The sequence below is a fragment of the Centropristis striata genome, chromosome 11 (genome assembly GCF_030273125.1).
Source record: "Centropristis striata isolate RG_2023a ecotype Rhode Island chromosome 11, C.striata_1.0, whole genome shotgun sequence".
Lineage (NCBI taxonomy): Eukaryota > Metazoa > Chordata > Actinopteri > Perciformes > Serranidae > Centropristis > Centropristis striata.
The window spans coordinates 22,082,982-22,100,399 of NC_081527.1; the positions used below are offsets into that span (position 1 = coordinate 22,082,982).

The window sequence follows — 17,418 nt, forward strand, 5'->3', positions numbered from 1 at the left end:
ACGCTGATTTATTTCACCAAATCATCAGCAAATTCTGGTCCAATACAAGTCTCAACAATCCAACGACTGGATGTGAAAACAAGAACAACACTGTTAAAAACCACAGAACAAGACGGGAACCTGGGAGTAGTCCTGGACTCACACCTGAACTTGAACAACTACAATTAGACAAAAACCACTGTCACCTGAAGAATAAATCAAGGGTTTACCTGTTAGTGTTCTTATCATTATATTTGTCCACACAAATGTACCTTTAGTTGTACCAGTCATTAACATGAACAAGAAACTGAAAAAAAAAAAAATTGGTCTAATAATTTTTTCGATGACTGTTAGGTGCTCATTTTAGTTGTTGAAACATTTTTTTATGCTGTATATAAGCTACACGTTTTTACAATTGTAGAATACAAATTAGGCCTACACCAACGATGAATAAAAACTAAAAACTACAATTAATTCATTCATTTCATTCATTCATTTCACCGCCACCAAATTTGGGCTTTTATGGGGAAAAAAATTCTCGGGGGGCTGGTCGCTCCATGTCCTAGTGGAAAGCCGTGTTTACAGCAATTAAAAATGACACTGTAGCATATCAATAAAGATTCTATAATATATTATCACCCAACTGTGAAAATTTTTATGTGAGGTGTTTGCTCTCATTTAGCTCTCAAAGTGCACAAGATTGATGCATTTTACTTAAAAAAGTATACATTTTCTCCTTAATGTTAATTGTAGGATGAGGACTTTTTCATCATACATGATGCAACATAGCTTTTTGCATGCTGGTGGGGCCCAATGTTGTGCATAATGTGCCCTCTTTTTTTTTGACCCCTGCCCTTCAAACAGTCTGAGTCCGTCACTGATTCATATAATTATTTTGATCCAGTCACAGGGGGCCCTGCAGATGGCCTGAAGGGCCTCATGAGGCTCCAGAGTCACGGGTTGCCCACCACAGAGTCTAAACTAAACCATGAACCAGATCGCTGAGACAAACCAAAATGTCTTATTTATTTCTTCTCTGTACTGTGATTCTTAATCTGGTTTTAATTGAAATGTATTCATATTTAATTTCCTTTCTCCTGGATCTTTAACGATGTTTGTAATTTAATTTAAATATAAAGCACTTTGGAAGTAAAGACGCCTAGTAAAGTAAAGACGCCTTGCCTTGCTACATACACAAACACACACAAACACACACACACACACACACAAACACACACACACACACACACACAGAGGAGTGTGCAGAGGAACAAACAGGAAACCACAGAAGAAGAGACTCACAAACGCTCTTCTGTCTGTTCTATTGACCCTCATATGAACATCTGCAACACATGGAAAACTATTAACGTAAAGTTGTCTCTTAGTTGATGGCTAATGGAGTCCAATAAAAATCTGTGAATTCACAGGTTCAGATCCTACAGCCAATACCAAGACACCTGAAGAAATCAGAATGTGATCATTTCCCAAACGTCTGTGACATTTATTCAATTTAAAACTGTACAGATAAAAAATATAAAATATAACGGTAAAAGTCTGACAGCAGAAGTTTCCAAACACTTCCAGTCCAATAACAATAAACAAACAAAGTTATTTTACAGATTATTTCTTAGACAATATTCAGTAGATATCTGTATTTACAAAATAAATAGTAATGGAAAAAATGACTAGACCACCTTGTTTTCTCTAATTTCTTGTTCATTTAATGCCTGGTACAACTAAAGGTACATTTGTCTGGACACATATAATGATAACAACAAAAATAGCTGATAAGAGTTTAATTTAAGAGCTGATATCTGGACATTTAACATGGTTATATTCAGAATAACCAGAATCATTATAAATAAAATTAAAAAACATGGAATGTGTGTGTGTGTGTGTGTGTTAAATGTAATATGACGGTATTTGGTGTCAGACTTTTTCTTTACATTTTTAAATTCATTTTAAAGTTTTAGTGTCAGAATTTAGTGTATTATTATTATTATTATTAATTTTATTATTAATTTGAACTTAGATTTTGAAAATATTTAACTATAAAACTATAAAACTATAAACTGCAGCAACTACAAGCTATGACATTTAAATCAAGCCTTACTGATAAAAAAAAAAACTCAAAAAGATATCTGAAATAATCAGGACCTGACCTACAGAAAAAAAGAAATATATTTTCCTGCCTATATTCTTACATTTACTAATTTTATACTCTTTTTCAGTATTTTGTCACTTTTCTACAAGTGCATCTCAATAGAATAGAATATGGAAAAGTTTATTTATGTCAGTAATTCAATTAAAAAAGTGGAAACAACACATTATATAGATCCATTTCACACAGAATTAAACATTTCATGTCTTCATGTATTTACTGTTTTCCCTTCTAATTATAATGATGATGCTTAATATTGAGATGTTGCATCTATATGACTCAATATTTGGTTGACTTGAACTACTGGAAATAGGCTTTTCATACTGAGATGATCCTGTACTTTAATAAGATCAGGACAAAAGATCAAATATAGTAAATAAAATATTGGTTGATTATATTTTACACAGACAAGAGCAGAGAGGTCAGGAATTATACAATTTTTAAAAAAGACTCAGCAGTCGTTCAGTTTTATTTCAGTCTTTATTTGAACATCGTCACACAGGAAATATATCACATTTATATTTACATCAGCAGGAATTCACGAGAACAGAAAAACCATGACATGTGTTACATATAAACAACAACAAACAGCTGATGTGATATTTTACAGACGAATGAGTCAGGAAAAAAAAAAAGAAAAGACGTCATCGAGTCGTTTTGTGAGTCCAGCAGCGTGTTTCTCTCTGCAGTTCCTACAAAATAAAACATGAAACAAGATTTAATTCATGTGACCTGAAACAGATCAGTTTATATGTAAAGTAAACACGGAGCAGAAAATATGAAGCAAACTGTAAACAAAATCACAAACAGAATGCAACAGAACGTCAGTGAATCAGAGTTTGTGTGAAAAGAACATGAAACTTTTAGAGATGTATTTATATTTTCAACCAGAGAATAAAAAACCTTCTCACTCACAGACTCGGAACTGGGGTTATTAAAATGTGATGTGGTGATAAAAATGTGATCTGGGTTATTAAGGCTTTATTTTTGGACACATTCTAAATTAGACAAATTAACAGACACAACAGGATCTTTTTTTGTTTAAACGTTCTGTTAGTTTTAATGTCTGGTTAATAAATCTCCAGAGAACAGAGAGAAACAAGTTTTGCAACGTTTCATTTCTTCCAAGCAGCAGAAAACATGAGATTGATGATCATGTAGAACAAAGATTCTTACATTTGTCGAAGCCGAAGACATTTAACTTGAAACTGACTGAGATGATCTTTGTTCCGCTCTGAACAGTCAAAGTGTTTGTTGTTGTTCTGATGAATTAGTGGAAATGTTTATTGTACTGAACGAATGAAGACGACGGACGGAGGCGGAGGGAGAGCAGAACCACCAGCAACAGATGTGATCAGAAACTGAGATAAAGACGAGTCTGAAACTCTCTGAACCACCACGTTTTCTTTAGAAGATCGGCAAAAATCCACCGAAAGAAGCCGTAAAAACAGTCATTATGTTATAAAAAGTGACCAAAACTTGTGTTAAATGTTGATTTTTGTGTCTGAATCTCTTTATTCTACATGTGTCATTTACAATAAAGTGTTTGCACTAACCAGATCCTGTTAAAAACATTAAATTCTGCTCCTCAGAGACACTGAAGACATGATTGATTCTGCTGAGACCAACAGTCACGTGACAAATATTACCTGAAAATCTGTTTACACAGAGCAGAGAGGAGAGGACAGGAAAAGCTGTTTACACAGAGCAGAGAGGAGAGGAGAGGAGAGGCTGGAAACATGAGAATACTTCAATATGTGGAGAAAATTGATTTTACAACATTCAGGACACTTGGAAAAGTGTTAATATATAAATTCTGTTTTATTATAATTTTAAAAAAACAATTATCAGAGATTCAACTTTTTTCTGGTTTCTAAATAACTGTGTTATAAAAAGTGACCAAAACTTGTGTTAAATGTTGATTTTTGTGTCAGAATCTCTTTATTCTACATGTGTCATTTAAAATAAAGTGTTTGCACTAACCAGATCCTGTTAAAAACATTAAATTCTGCTCCTCAGAAACACTGAAGACATGATTGATTCTGCTGAGACCAACAGTCACGTGACAAATATTACCTGAAAATCTGTTTACACAGAGCAGAGAGGAGAGGACAGGAGAGGCTGTTTACACAGAGCTGAGAGGAGAGGACAGGAGAGGCTGTTTACACAGAGCAGAGAGGAGAGGACAGGAGAGGCTGGAAACATGACAATACTTCAATATGTGGAGAAAATTGATTTTAAAACATTCAGGACACTTGGAAAAGTGTTAATATATAAATTCTGTTTTATTATAATTTAAAAAAAACAATTATCAGAGATTCAACTTTTTTCTGGTTTCTAAATAACTGTGTTATTCTGCACTAAGACATGTTTGAGTTGTTGTGATTGTGCTGATTCCACAGAGCTGCAGGACTTCTAGATTTATATAGATTTATATAGATTTTATAAGTATTGTATATGTTGCAGCTGGTTGTTGTGTACTCACACTGACTGATCCAGAGTCTCCACGTCATCAGGACGTTGAAGACGACGGCCTTGATGAAGAGCAGCCTGAGTCCGATGGTGGTCAGAGCCATGAGGTTCACCTTCGGATCTGTAAACAACAATAACAACAAGATCAACAAACATTCAAAGGAAACACAGTCAGAGTTTGTGTTTCCGCTGTGAGTTGATACACACCTGATTGCATCGTTTCCTCACACGTTTCCTCACACGAACCACACGACTCCTGCTCAGCTGCAAGACACAACAACAACAATCATTGGTTATGAAACCGTTCGTCTTATCAATGACTTTTCTGTCTGTTTTCAGTCGTCTCTTTGTAGTAAAGTTGTGTCTTTTCGTAGTAAAGTAGTGTCTCTTTGTAGAAATGTTGTGTCTCTTTTTGGTAAAGTTGTGTCTCTTTGTAGTAAAGTAGTGATTCTTTGTAGTAATGTGTGTCTTTGCGTCTGTTTCGTCCTGTTTTTAGACTGTTTGTTTGTTCATTCAGCAGCTCTGACGTCGTGTCGTGTCTCCTGGTGATCAGTAATTTTGAATAAATATGAATATTGATTTATAGTCGTTGCATGTTATATGTTGTGTTTTATTTTTCAGTTGTTTGTAGCCGTTTTTTGTGTGACTGACGTGGTTTTGAGTCTCTGATCAGTAACGCCTCGACCACTTTGAGTCGTGTACATCAATAAACACCAGTTTTTCACTTCCAACTTTTATATTTCAGTTATCTTTAAATAATCCATGTCAGATCTGTTTTCCTTCAGTTATATAAATGGACATCAGATTTAGTTTTTAAGTGTGAATTAATTTGATCATTTCTTTATTTTGAAGATATGAGACACACATTTTCCATTTTTTTCTTTTCCAGCTAAATGTATGAATAAATACTGTTCATACATATTAAATGTCTCTCACTTACCCTCATCACATTGTTTCTCCAGAACCTCCGTGGTCAGCAGAGTCACCTGGTTGTACACGCCTTCGCCTTCAGAGATCTGGGCAACTGTCTTGTTGGTCGCGAACAGGCCAGAATATTGTATCACGGGTGCATTGTGTCTGCTGAATCCAGCAGCCAGACACACCGAGGTGTCCCCCTCTGATAGTTTGAAGTAGGACGGCTTGTACTCGTCATCTGGAAAACACAAGAGGTAAACTCATAAACACCTGAGCAATATCCAAACATCTCAACGTAACGTCTGTTTATTATTATTATTATGATTATTATTATCCAGAGGTGGAAGAAGTATTCAGCTCCTTTACGACAGTAAAAGTCCTGCATTTTACTCAAGTAAAAGTACAAAAGTATCAGTATCAAAATGTACTTGAAGTACCAAAAGTAAAAGTACTCGTTATGCAGAATGACACTCAGATTGTTTTATAGATTCTCAATATATTATTGGATTTTTATTATTGATGCGTTTATGTAAGCAGTGTTTTTATCTCTCAAGACATTTTAACTACTTAATATTCTGTTATGAGGTTTAATCTAAAATCTCAACATGTTTTCATGTTAAATCTCGACCTATAACGTAACTGAAGCTTCATTAAATGGAAATACTCAAGTCAAGTACCTCAAAGTTGTACTTGGTGCAGTACTCAGTGACACACTGTGACTCAGAGTCGGTCTGAAACATCCGTCAGCTCTCAGATCACTGAGGAGCAACATTAATGTTTCACATAATAATCTGGAAATGATCCATCACAATATTTCACTCTTAAATAAGCCAACGAACTTTACTTTCATTATGCTTCTGGTTTTGTACTGGAAATGTTTCCTCGTGTTGATTGAAAAGTAATAAAATGTTTTTGTGTTTTCTACAAAGAGAGGATCATTTGAAACTATGAATTTTATTCTTTTTATGTAAATATCTCGTCAGGAGGTTTGGGATTTACTGTAAATCACTTATTTGTTCTGTGTATGTTTGCATCTCATAATTTCTATAACCTGATATATTTATAACTTTCTACTTCAGCTTTATTTAAATATTTAATATCCAGTTTAGTTTTGTAAAGTGACACAGAACTCTCCTCACACTCATTAACTATTGGTAATTATAGTAATAAAAGAGGTTTTGTTATCTCAAATAAGTTATGAATGAATTAATAAATAAATAAATAATAAATTGGAATTAAGTTCAATGTTTATCATGTTTACTGAAGCAGAAAACATTTTCCTAAAGAAAATATATTTGGATGAACTTTTAGCAATTGAGATACTTCCCTACTACTACAAACTGTAATATATATATATATATACACACATATATATATATATACATATATATCTGATATTATCTTTGACTCACTGAACTCAACGATGACTTTTGATCCAGATCCAAACACGAGTTTGTTGTTGTTGTAATTCACACATCAGTTATTGTTACTACAAAAACTGAGTGAAGCTGGAATGTATTATTATTATTATTACTTTTTTTATGTTTTATTATTAACTTTTGTTCACTGTGAGTGAAGATAGTTTCATATTTTCTGTCTAATAATAAAAAGAGGTTTTATCATGGTGTTTGTCGTTTTTGTGTTTCAGTTTAAAAAAGATTCACATCTGATTTTTTAAATGTTTGATGTAGTTGTTGGATATTACTATTTTTTTGATATATAATAAATATTGAGTAAACTGTTAAAAGACGATAAAGACTGATAGAGTGATAAACTCTGATAAAGTGATAAGACTGATAAAAAATGTTTACTGATGATGATTATTTTTGTTTAGCAGATTTTTTGTTTAGTGCTCATTTTATCTGTTTTTATCTGTTTTGTTTTTGTTTGTTTACTTATTTGTTGCACGTTCAAAATAAATAAATAGAAATTTTGAAGTAAAAGAAAATCAGGTGAAACTCTTTTGATTTGTTCTTTGTTCTATTGTCTGTTAGAACATCTCATAGTTCATTTCATATTTAATGTTTAATTGAATTTACTGACAAACTGTCTAAAATGCTGCGAAAGCTTCACACAGTAAAGTTACATTATTAAACTCAATGTTCAGCGTTTATGAATTAATGCTGACTGATTTAATTTTACTTTCAGGATCGCAACATTCAAATATATCAGCATTTATCACGTGCTAAACTGTAAACTAATAATTATGAATTATTGTATTTTTCATGACTCGTTGGTTTGTGTGATTAAACGGATTAATTTTAAAGCAGGCAGTAATAAACTCCAGATGTGAATCATTTCTATCATCTAACCTTCTGTTGTCCAAACTAACCAATAAATCTCCTTATTAACTTATTAAATACATATCGCTGATGAACCACTCACAGGTCTGGACCTGAACTTTGATCCTGATTCCAAAAGTAAAGAGTTTGTGATAGAATCCAGCACAAACGTTCAGACGCTGCAGAAACGTCTCAGAAAGATCCTGATACTCAACACAGAGCTCACAGTAAAACTATTCAAGGAGTGAATTATATATTCCCTCATGTTCATATTTCAGAGATATAACCAGACGTGTGAAAAACTTGGTTATAAAGTTGATTCTGTCTGGAATTAAAACGCTGACGTGACAATATAAGAAAAACTTTTAAAACAGCTTTTATAAAAATCTTCCACTCACATGTCTGAACATTCAGTTGGATTCCTGAACCAAAAATCATTTTCTGGTTGTTGTTATTCACACTGTGCATAAGAGCATGACAAAAACGTGCCGACAGGACAAACAACAACAACAACAACAACAACCAATAACCTGAAGCAGCAGGAACTTTGAGAACTCGACTAAACTCAGAAGAGTTTTTATTGTGTAAAGTTTCCGTCCATAAGAAGCTGGAACAGAAGTGATGTGATAATATTGTGTAACCCTGGCTCTGTGCTACAGTCATTTTATTAAAAATTAAAAGGTTAAAAGGTGGAACTGATCCAGAGATTGTTTCTGTGTTTCAGGGTGAACTATCTGCTGGTGGAGAACCAGTTCACATCGTTCTCCAGAAATAAATAAAGTGACTTACTCAGTTCAACTGTCAGTTTTGTCCCAGAACCAAAGAGAAGTTTAGAGTTTCCAAAATTATTCACACAATGAGAGAGATAACTTCATAAACCCAGAGAGCGGGACAGCAGCTGTTAACTCTAAAGTTTCTCTTGTAGATTGAAAGCTGATAATATGTTTATAGTTGTTATTTGGCTTTAAAGGAGCTGATTGTACGGATGAATTGTTACTATTAAAATAAATCTATTAATTGAACCTGTATCATGACGATTTATTTGACCTTTGACCCAAAAATGTAGCTACTGCACTCTGGTTTTGCTTTAAAAGGTTCCCATAGTAATGCAAAACCAGTGCAATAACTATAATGCTGTCGTCTTCTTTCAGCTTTTATATTTTGTTTTCAGTGAATAAACATTTTCAAATTGATTTTGTTAGAAGTGTATTTAAAAGTGTCGAACAACTCTATTCAAAGATGTGTGGATTTTTGACTTTATATTATAAAGAAATGTTATATTTTAGTCTAAATATAATTTTATCTCACTTTTTTACTTCATCACTATCTAGATAATATTTTCCCTATCAAATAAACGTATAGTTTCTATTATGCTTGTCTTCACTATTCAACACAATTAAGAAATACAAGGCTACATTATATCAGAGGATTATTTCTCTGAAATCTAAAACTTTGTCACAAGATCAAACAGACATCAAGTAGTTCATTTTTAGTTATAACTCAATTTTGACAAAAAAATTTGTTACTACAGTTAGGCTTTGTAGGGCAGTATAATGATGCCATATTTATGGCACCACTTGGCCCATAAATGTGTTTCCAAAAAAACTTTATGAAATTAAGAAAATATTTGATATCCCCGTGTGTGTTATTAAAGTAGAGTAAGTTTTAGTTCGCATCTCTCCACAGAAAGTCAGAATAAAGTGACATACTTGATTCAACTTGCAGTTTTGTCCCAGAACCAAAGATGAGTTTTGAGTTTCCAGAAGTAGCCACACAATGAAAAACATAACAGCAGAAACCCAGAAAACAGTGACAGGATGTTTAAGGCCAATAGACAAATAGTATATTGATAATAATAATAATTGTTATTTGGTGTAAAAGTAACTTAAGTAATTCAAGGATGAGAATGATGAAACATATGATCAAAATGGAAGCGGTATCATAAATGTGTATACATTTTATTGAATTATTCTTTTTATTTTCTATTCTATTTTTTATGTTCAATGTTAAATTTGTGTTGTACTTTCATAATGACCTGGTTGAAAATATGCAAGTAAAAATGTATATTTAATCGTTTATTTTTGTACAAAAATCTATAAAATTTTAAGTTATAAAAAAATAAATGTGTATAAAGAAAAACATGAAAGGCAAAAATGGAACTCTAATGGGGGTGAAAGGTTTAAAAGTAATTTAAAAGGTCGATCTGATCCAGAGTCTGTTTGTTTCATAGAGAAAGTAGTTGCTGATGTAAAAGAAGCTGACAGGTTTATAACAGAAAAATCAGATTTACAAAAGAATAAAGTGACTTACTCAGTTCAACTGTCAGTCTTGTCCCAGAACCAAAGATGATTCTTGAGTTTCCAAAATTATTCACACAATGAGAGACATAACTTCATAAACCCAGAGAGCGGGACAGTTTATCAATGTTTCTCTTGTTTATTGAAAACTGATAATATGTTTATAGTTGTTATTATTATTATTATTTTTATTATTGGGCTTTAAAAAGGAGTTGACTGTAACGGTTGTATCCTTGGACTGTATATAGAATATGGAACATTTTTGGGATGAAAATAGTATTTAAACTTTGACAGCCAAGTTTGAGAGTTTTTTTGTAAAGTTTTTATAAGTTGTAACGGGCTGAAAAATGCAGAATCTGAATTATAATAGTTCACATCTGTCCTTCTAAAAGAATAAAGTAACTTACTCCGTTCAACTGATAGTTTAGTTCAAGAGCCGAAGATGATTTTGTTGCCATAACCAGACACACAGTCAGACACACAACAACACAAACTACACACCAACCAGTTTCTGCTTAAATACGTCGTTTAACTGGCTTTATGACACTCAGTGACTGAGACTGTATTTTGATTTAAAGACAATAAGTTAACTTACTGTCCTCCACCATCAGTCTGATGCCCTTCCCAAAAATTAGTTTCCAACTTCCCGTCCCAGTCACACAGTGTTCACCCTCTGTCCTAAAACTGCATCATTAACAAACTGCACCATAAACAAATTGCACCATAAACAAACTGCACCATAAATAAAACATCATAAATAAACTGCACCATAAGTAAACCATCATAAACAAACTGCACCATAAATAAAACATCATAAATAAACTGCACCATAAGTAAACCATCATAAACAAACTGCACCATAAATAAAACATCATAAATAAACTGCACCATAAGTAAACCATCATAAATAAACTGCATAATAAATAAACCATCATAAATAGAGTCCACCATAAATAAACTGCATCAAAAATAAACCATCATAAATAAACTGCTCCATAAATAGAGTCCACCATAAACAAACTGCACCATAAACAAACTGCACCATAAACAAACAGCATCACATCGTCTGCAAACAGCTCCACTTTGACGACTGAAAACTGCAAGTTAAACATATTCATTGATCCTTACAAATATTTAGAGTTATTATGAGTTATGAAAAGAGGTTTATCAGTAATGGTAAAATCTAACAATCTAACAGATGTTTCACAAACTCCTGAAAGTTGAAATTCGTAAAAGCTGCTTTTTCCTTTTAGTTTGGTTTTTTCCCCAAAAATCAGCTCTTTATAAAAAACTGCATCATAAATAAACTGCATCATAAATAAACCATCATAAATAATCTGCATCACATCATCTGCAAACAGCTGAATTTTATCTGTATTTTTGACATTTTTTCATTTTTTTTGTGCCAGTGCAGAAAAAGTCTTGATACCATGATGACTAGCAATGCCAAAGTCCACTCTATTATTATTATTATTATTATTATTATATTATTATTATCTGATCATCATAAAATGAACAACGAGTAGCACAGTTTGATTGTGAATCCTGCCCATTACCTATGATTCTCTCTGTGTTCCTGACAACAACACGGATCATTTAAACATTCTCAAAGTGTATCTTTAAATCGGATGGTCGTGATATTTGCAGCAGTAACTTTACTTCTACTAAGTCGTGTTAATATTCTGTTGGAATAAACATCCAACAAAATCTGATTCATCTTATTTAATATGCTGTGTGTTTGTGATACTCACTGGTTTCTACCATCAGTCTGATTCCTTCTCCAAACAACAGTTTGTAGTTTCCTGCTCCACTAGTCACACAGTGAATCTGACCTCATCAATAACTACACTGACGGCTTCATCAACCATAATTAATATAATTCACCAGTTAATTAGTGGTTAACCCTCTGAACCCCAACGAGCAGCTTCAGGGCGTTTTTGGCTCTTTTTGTTCACTGTGTCCTTGTGTTTCACTGCAACATATAAAATCTATATAAATCTATAAGTCCTGCAGCCTGTGGAATCAGCACAATCAGACTAATGAACATGTCTTAGTGCAGAATAACACAGAATGACAGAATATAAAAGAGATGTGTAGAATAAAGTGATTCTGACAGAAATATCACAATATTTGTGCTTCGTTTTGGCTAATTTTTCAAACGGAAACATTTGTAAGCAATGATCCATCAAAGACCGTCAGAGTTCTAGGATACATCTATCGGCTATTTTTGGCAATTTTTTAAAATAACAAAAAAAAAAACCATACTTTTTCATGTGTTTCAGAGGGTTCAGGTGTGAAAAGAGTAAAGTTTTTATTCCCCTTTACTCTGAGGTAAACCTGCCTCAGCTTACAAACTAAACATTTAATTCTTGTTTTATATTGAGTGTTTAAAGTGATACTCACTGGTTTCTATCATTAGTTTGACTCCTTCACCAAAGATCAGCTTCAGGTTTCCTCCAGTAGTCACACAGTGAATCTGACCTCAACAACAACTGATGCAGCTCAATGTTCACTACAGAAATAACTGTAAATAGTCTAATTAAAAGAGGGAAGAAAAAAATGTCTTGTCCTAAAAGATGAATTGATTTTCACATAATCGGGAAAGTTTTGGATGAGAAAAAAAAACTGAACATTTTCTGCATCGTCAGTTTTAATCAATGTATTAAACTGTTGTACCTTTTCCCCCCAGCTAAATGAATCGTTTCTGTAGTTATTTAGTATGTTGTGTGTTTGTGATACTCACAGGTTTCTATGATTAGTTTAATTCCTTCTCCAAACAACAGTTTAAAGCCTCCTACTCCACTTGTCACACAGTGAATCTGACCTCAACAATAACTACACTGACGGCTTCATCAACAATCATTACAATAAAACAGCCTCTCCTGTCCGCTCCTCTCTGCTCTGTGTAAACAGATTTTTGGTTAATATTGATCATAGAGACATTTAACATTAAGTTATTCCTTACATGTAGACATGGAAATTAATTACTGTAAATGTTCAGTGTTTTAGCAGTCAAAGATGTAGAATCTTGCATATTGTTGGACTGTTTGGCATCTAAACACAGCAAGGAAACATTAGAGTTCAGTGATTCTCATTGGAGTCTACAGTTAACTGGATTCCCCCTCCAAACAACTTTAGTCTCTTAGTGAAGAACATCATCACAACGTCTGCAAACTGTCGCATTATTTTTATATATTTTATATTAATTCACTGTTTGCTCATTCTAGGGTTTACATTTTCTAATAAAGACAAAACATTCATATTTAATCCTCTGGAGTCCACATAAGCAGCAGAGCATCATTTCTTCATGATGTCACAAGTTAAAAATGAAGCAGTGTTGTGCCTTGCCGTCAACTTCCCTCTAAAGTCCTGACTTGAAACTCCAGGCCAGTTTTTGTTTGATGATAATAAGTAAAACCAGAGATAATGTCAAACATATTTAGTATAAAAATATAGAACTAGATATTATCCTAATTTTATCTCTTATATGTAATATGTGCAACCTGTGTTCACATTTGTGACGTTAAAAATTCTTAATTGAGTGTGATTATGTTTTGAAGGTTTAAAAAAAATAAGATATACGATTTTATGTTTTTTGTGTTTCTTTTGGGTTCAAAATGTTGATCCAGTAAATTTAAGTAAAAAAAGCAAAGGTCGTGCTGAAAAAAATGATGCCAACATGTCATGGTAAACATTAGTTAAGTGGCAGAATGAAAAATATTCAAAAACTGACTGAACAGCCCAAGTCTCCGCAGGGTTAATGTCTCCAATATTAGATTTTCCTCTAAAATGACCACAAAATGTGATTAAAAACTATTAAAAACTATATATAAATAATTATAATGTGAATACTCACTGCTCTCTACAGTCAGTTTGGTTCCTTCTCCAAAAATAATTTTGTTGTTTCCAGAAAGAGTCACACAGTGAGTACGACCTCAACAATAATGACATTACTTATCTTCTTGTGAACATACAACAGTTATGAAAACTAATATTTTAATATATTTTTAAAATGCAGTAACAGATCATTTATATTTGGCTTTTATTTTGTTTTGTTTTTTGTTTCTTTTCCACATTTAGTGCAAATGTCATTGAAAAAAAGTGTAAATGAAAAACATTTTACAAATATAAACCATAAACTAAAAGTTTAAATCTGTAGATGAATATAATGGGACATTACAGATTCTTTTACAGTTTCATTCAACTGTTAAATGGTCTTTAATGTTAAATTACAGTGAATTCTATTTTTTTTTTTATTAAAAATACAATAAATACTCATGTTATTGAATGTAAAAATGAAGAAACTTTCTGTTTTCTGACAGTTAAACTTTATATTTCATATAAAAAGGTAAAAAGTCCGTCAGTAAAAGTTATTCATTTTCTGTGACATAAGTAACAAGTTTTTTTCCCCCCAATGTATTTTTTGTTTTGTGTGTTTTTTCTGTTTTGAACAGTTTGAGCTTTGAAACTCAGAATCAGTCTGAGAAAAAAGTTGAATTTCTCTGACAAATTATTTTTGAAAATGTGCGTAAAACAGAATTTATATATTGTATATTTAACATATTGTACATATTGTATTGTCATGTTTCAAGCCTCTCCTGTCCTCTCCTCTCTGCTCTGTGTAAGATTTCAAGTGAAACTTTAATAACTGATGATCCGTTTAAACTCTGGCAATAATATCTGTTTCTCAGTTTCTCTCTACGGTACATTGTTTTGGGTTTTGGGTGTGTTTTTATCGTCGGAACATTGAATTTTGAATCCTTATACATATTTCTGTGGTTTTGCTTCTTTTGTTCCACTAACAGATAATAAGTGAATAACTCCTCCAGCTCTGCTTTATTCTGCTCCGCTCCATAAATGAAGGAAACTAAAGGAAGAGTTGATTTGAGTCGGATTTTTGCGATGATTGAAGATTCAGATAAAGTGATCAAATATAAAACTAGATGTTTAATATTTAATGAATATCTTTACTCACTGGGCTCAACGTTTAATCTGGTTCCACTCCCAAACATCATCTTATATCCTGCTGCAGCATTCACACAACATGAAGCTCCTCAACACAAACTGAACTTCTGATGAAAAATGTTGTTTTAGATGGAAATATTTTAATATTTTATACTAAATCTGGATTTAAACACTCTGTTCATCTCTTTAATACACTTATTCATAGATCCTTTTCTTATATATTGTAGCACACATATTATTTTATCTTTTATCTCATCATGTAGTGCAAGTAACTTCTTCTTTTCACATAATTTCTCTTTCTATATTTTTATGCATGAATTGGAAGCAACCCTATGCCAATTTGCCCTCAGGATCAACACATTTTTCTGTTTCTAATTTATTGATTTATTTATGATTATTAAATAATGTTTAAGATCATCATGCAACCAGTTAGTTTCATAAAAACTGCAGCAGCATCATTCAGATAAAATAACAAAATGGATATTTAGTTTGTGACAGCATGTATCAAGTATTCAACAGCATGTTGTTTTGAAATATTATTCAAAGTTGTGGTTATTTATGATATTAATAATAACAATAATACGTATTATCTATATATCAGTACTCACTGGGTTCAATGTTTAATCTGGTTCCACTCCCAAAGAAGATCTTATATCCACTTCCAGTATTCACACAACATGAAGCTCCACAACACAAACCCACTGAACCAGACTCCATTCAGAAAAACATGATTTTAACAGTTAAGACTTTGGAATAAATAATAACTATAAAAATAAATGAAAAAATAAATAAATAAAATACATTTAGGAAGATTTTTAGCTGAACAAATGTGATACTTTGATTATTATGAAGACTGAATTATTTTCTACTTTCTGCAGATTTTATGAGCTGGATGAGTCGAATTAATGTTGTTTTAAAAAAACAGAGTTTGTTAAAGAAGCTTCATATTAATAATATTTATAATAAATATCAGTACTCACTGGGTTCAATGTTTAATCTGGTTCCAGCTCCAAAGAGTATCCTGTTCTGATTTCCAATAGTCACACAACATGAAGTTCCACAACACAAACTCACTGAACCAGACTCCATTCAGAAAAACAACGTTTTTACAGAAAGATTTCATCTGTACAGCAGAGAAACTTTCTTTAATTCTTGCCTGGTTGTATTTATTTACTTAAAAAGCATCGTCGACATAAAACAAACTCTTTTTCTGCAGTTGTGAGATATGGACTGTTGGAGCTAAATCAAGTTTTTAAGTTTAGTTGATGTTTATGATTTTGTTGATTTTAGGGGAATTATTTCCATCATTGCCAGCAGCTGTTCAGTCATAACAACGTTGTCTTTTTCATATTTTATTATTTTTGGCCAATATCACAGTTTGCTTTTACAGACGTCTTATATAGATAATATATATGGTGTTTATCAGTACTCACTGGGTTCAATGTTTAATCTGGTTCCTGCTCCAAAGATCATCTTATTTAGACCCAAAGAAGTCACACAACATGAAGCTTCGTGACACAAACTCACTGAACCAGACTCCATTCAGAAAAACAGCTGTTTTAGAAATGATGCGTTTCATTAACACATCTGTTAATCTAAATAACACGATATCAGCTGAAGTTATAATAAAGACAATATTTCAACTATTGTATCAACTCAGTGATGACCTGAACCAGACTTCGTTTTAAAAAAAGAGTTTTTACGTTTACTCTATGGATAAAATGTAAATTGCAATATTGGCTGAACATTGAAGGTGTTTTAGTGTTGCTGCTCTGTGTAAATATGATCAATGTGTTCCAGTAAAACACTGAAGTTTGCTTTAACCACGTCTTGTTAATATCCATCCATCCATTCTTGTCCGCTTCTTGTCAATATCAGATTATAATAAATATCAGTACTCACTGGAGTCAATGTTTAATCTGGTTCCAGCTCCAAAGATCATCTTGAATCCAGTATTCACACAACATGAAGCATCAGGACACAAACTGAACCAGACTCCGTTCAGAAAAACAGCATTTTTAACTTTGAATTGTTACATTTTAGTCCTATAAAAAGTTTCTATTAGTACATTTTATACTTTTATATCATAATTTAAACACAGATTGTGCTATTTAGTGTCCAGTCAGTGATGATGCCTTTAATTTATACGTTATAAGTTGAAGTTTATCATGATTCTGATTCTTCTGTTTGATTTGTATTTAGTTTTGTTATTATTTTATCTGCTTCTCTGTTTCCAACACAGGAAAAATCTGTTTCATATGAATATTTAATTGTAACTTACTGGAGTCAATGTTTAATCTGGTTCCACTTCCAAACAAGATCTTAGTTTGACCCGAAGAAGTCACAC

General features: G+C 32.4%; 1 gene segment (V, D, J or C); it reads right to left on the minus strand.

The window, feature by feature from the left end:
* Window positions 1-2,601: 2,601 nt before the first annotated feature.
* LOC131980348 (T-cell receptor alpha chain constant-like) lies at window positions 2,602-17,206 on the minus strand. The segment is given in 5 exon segments: window positions 2,602-2,832; window positions 4,626-4,733; window positions 4,820-4,876; window positions 5,553-5,765; window positions 16,974-17,206. Coding segments are annotated over 5 exon segments (420 nt in total).
* Window positions 17,207-17,418: the final 212 nt, after the last annotated feature.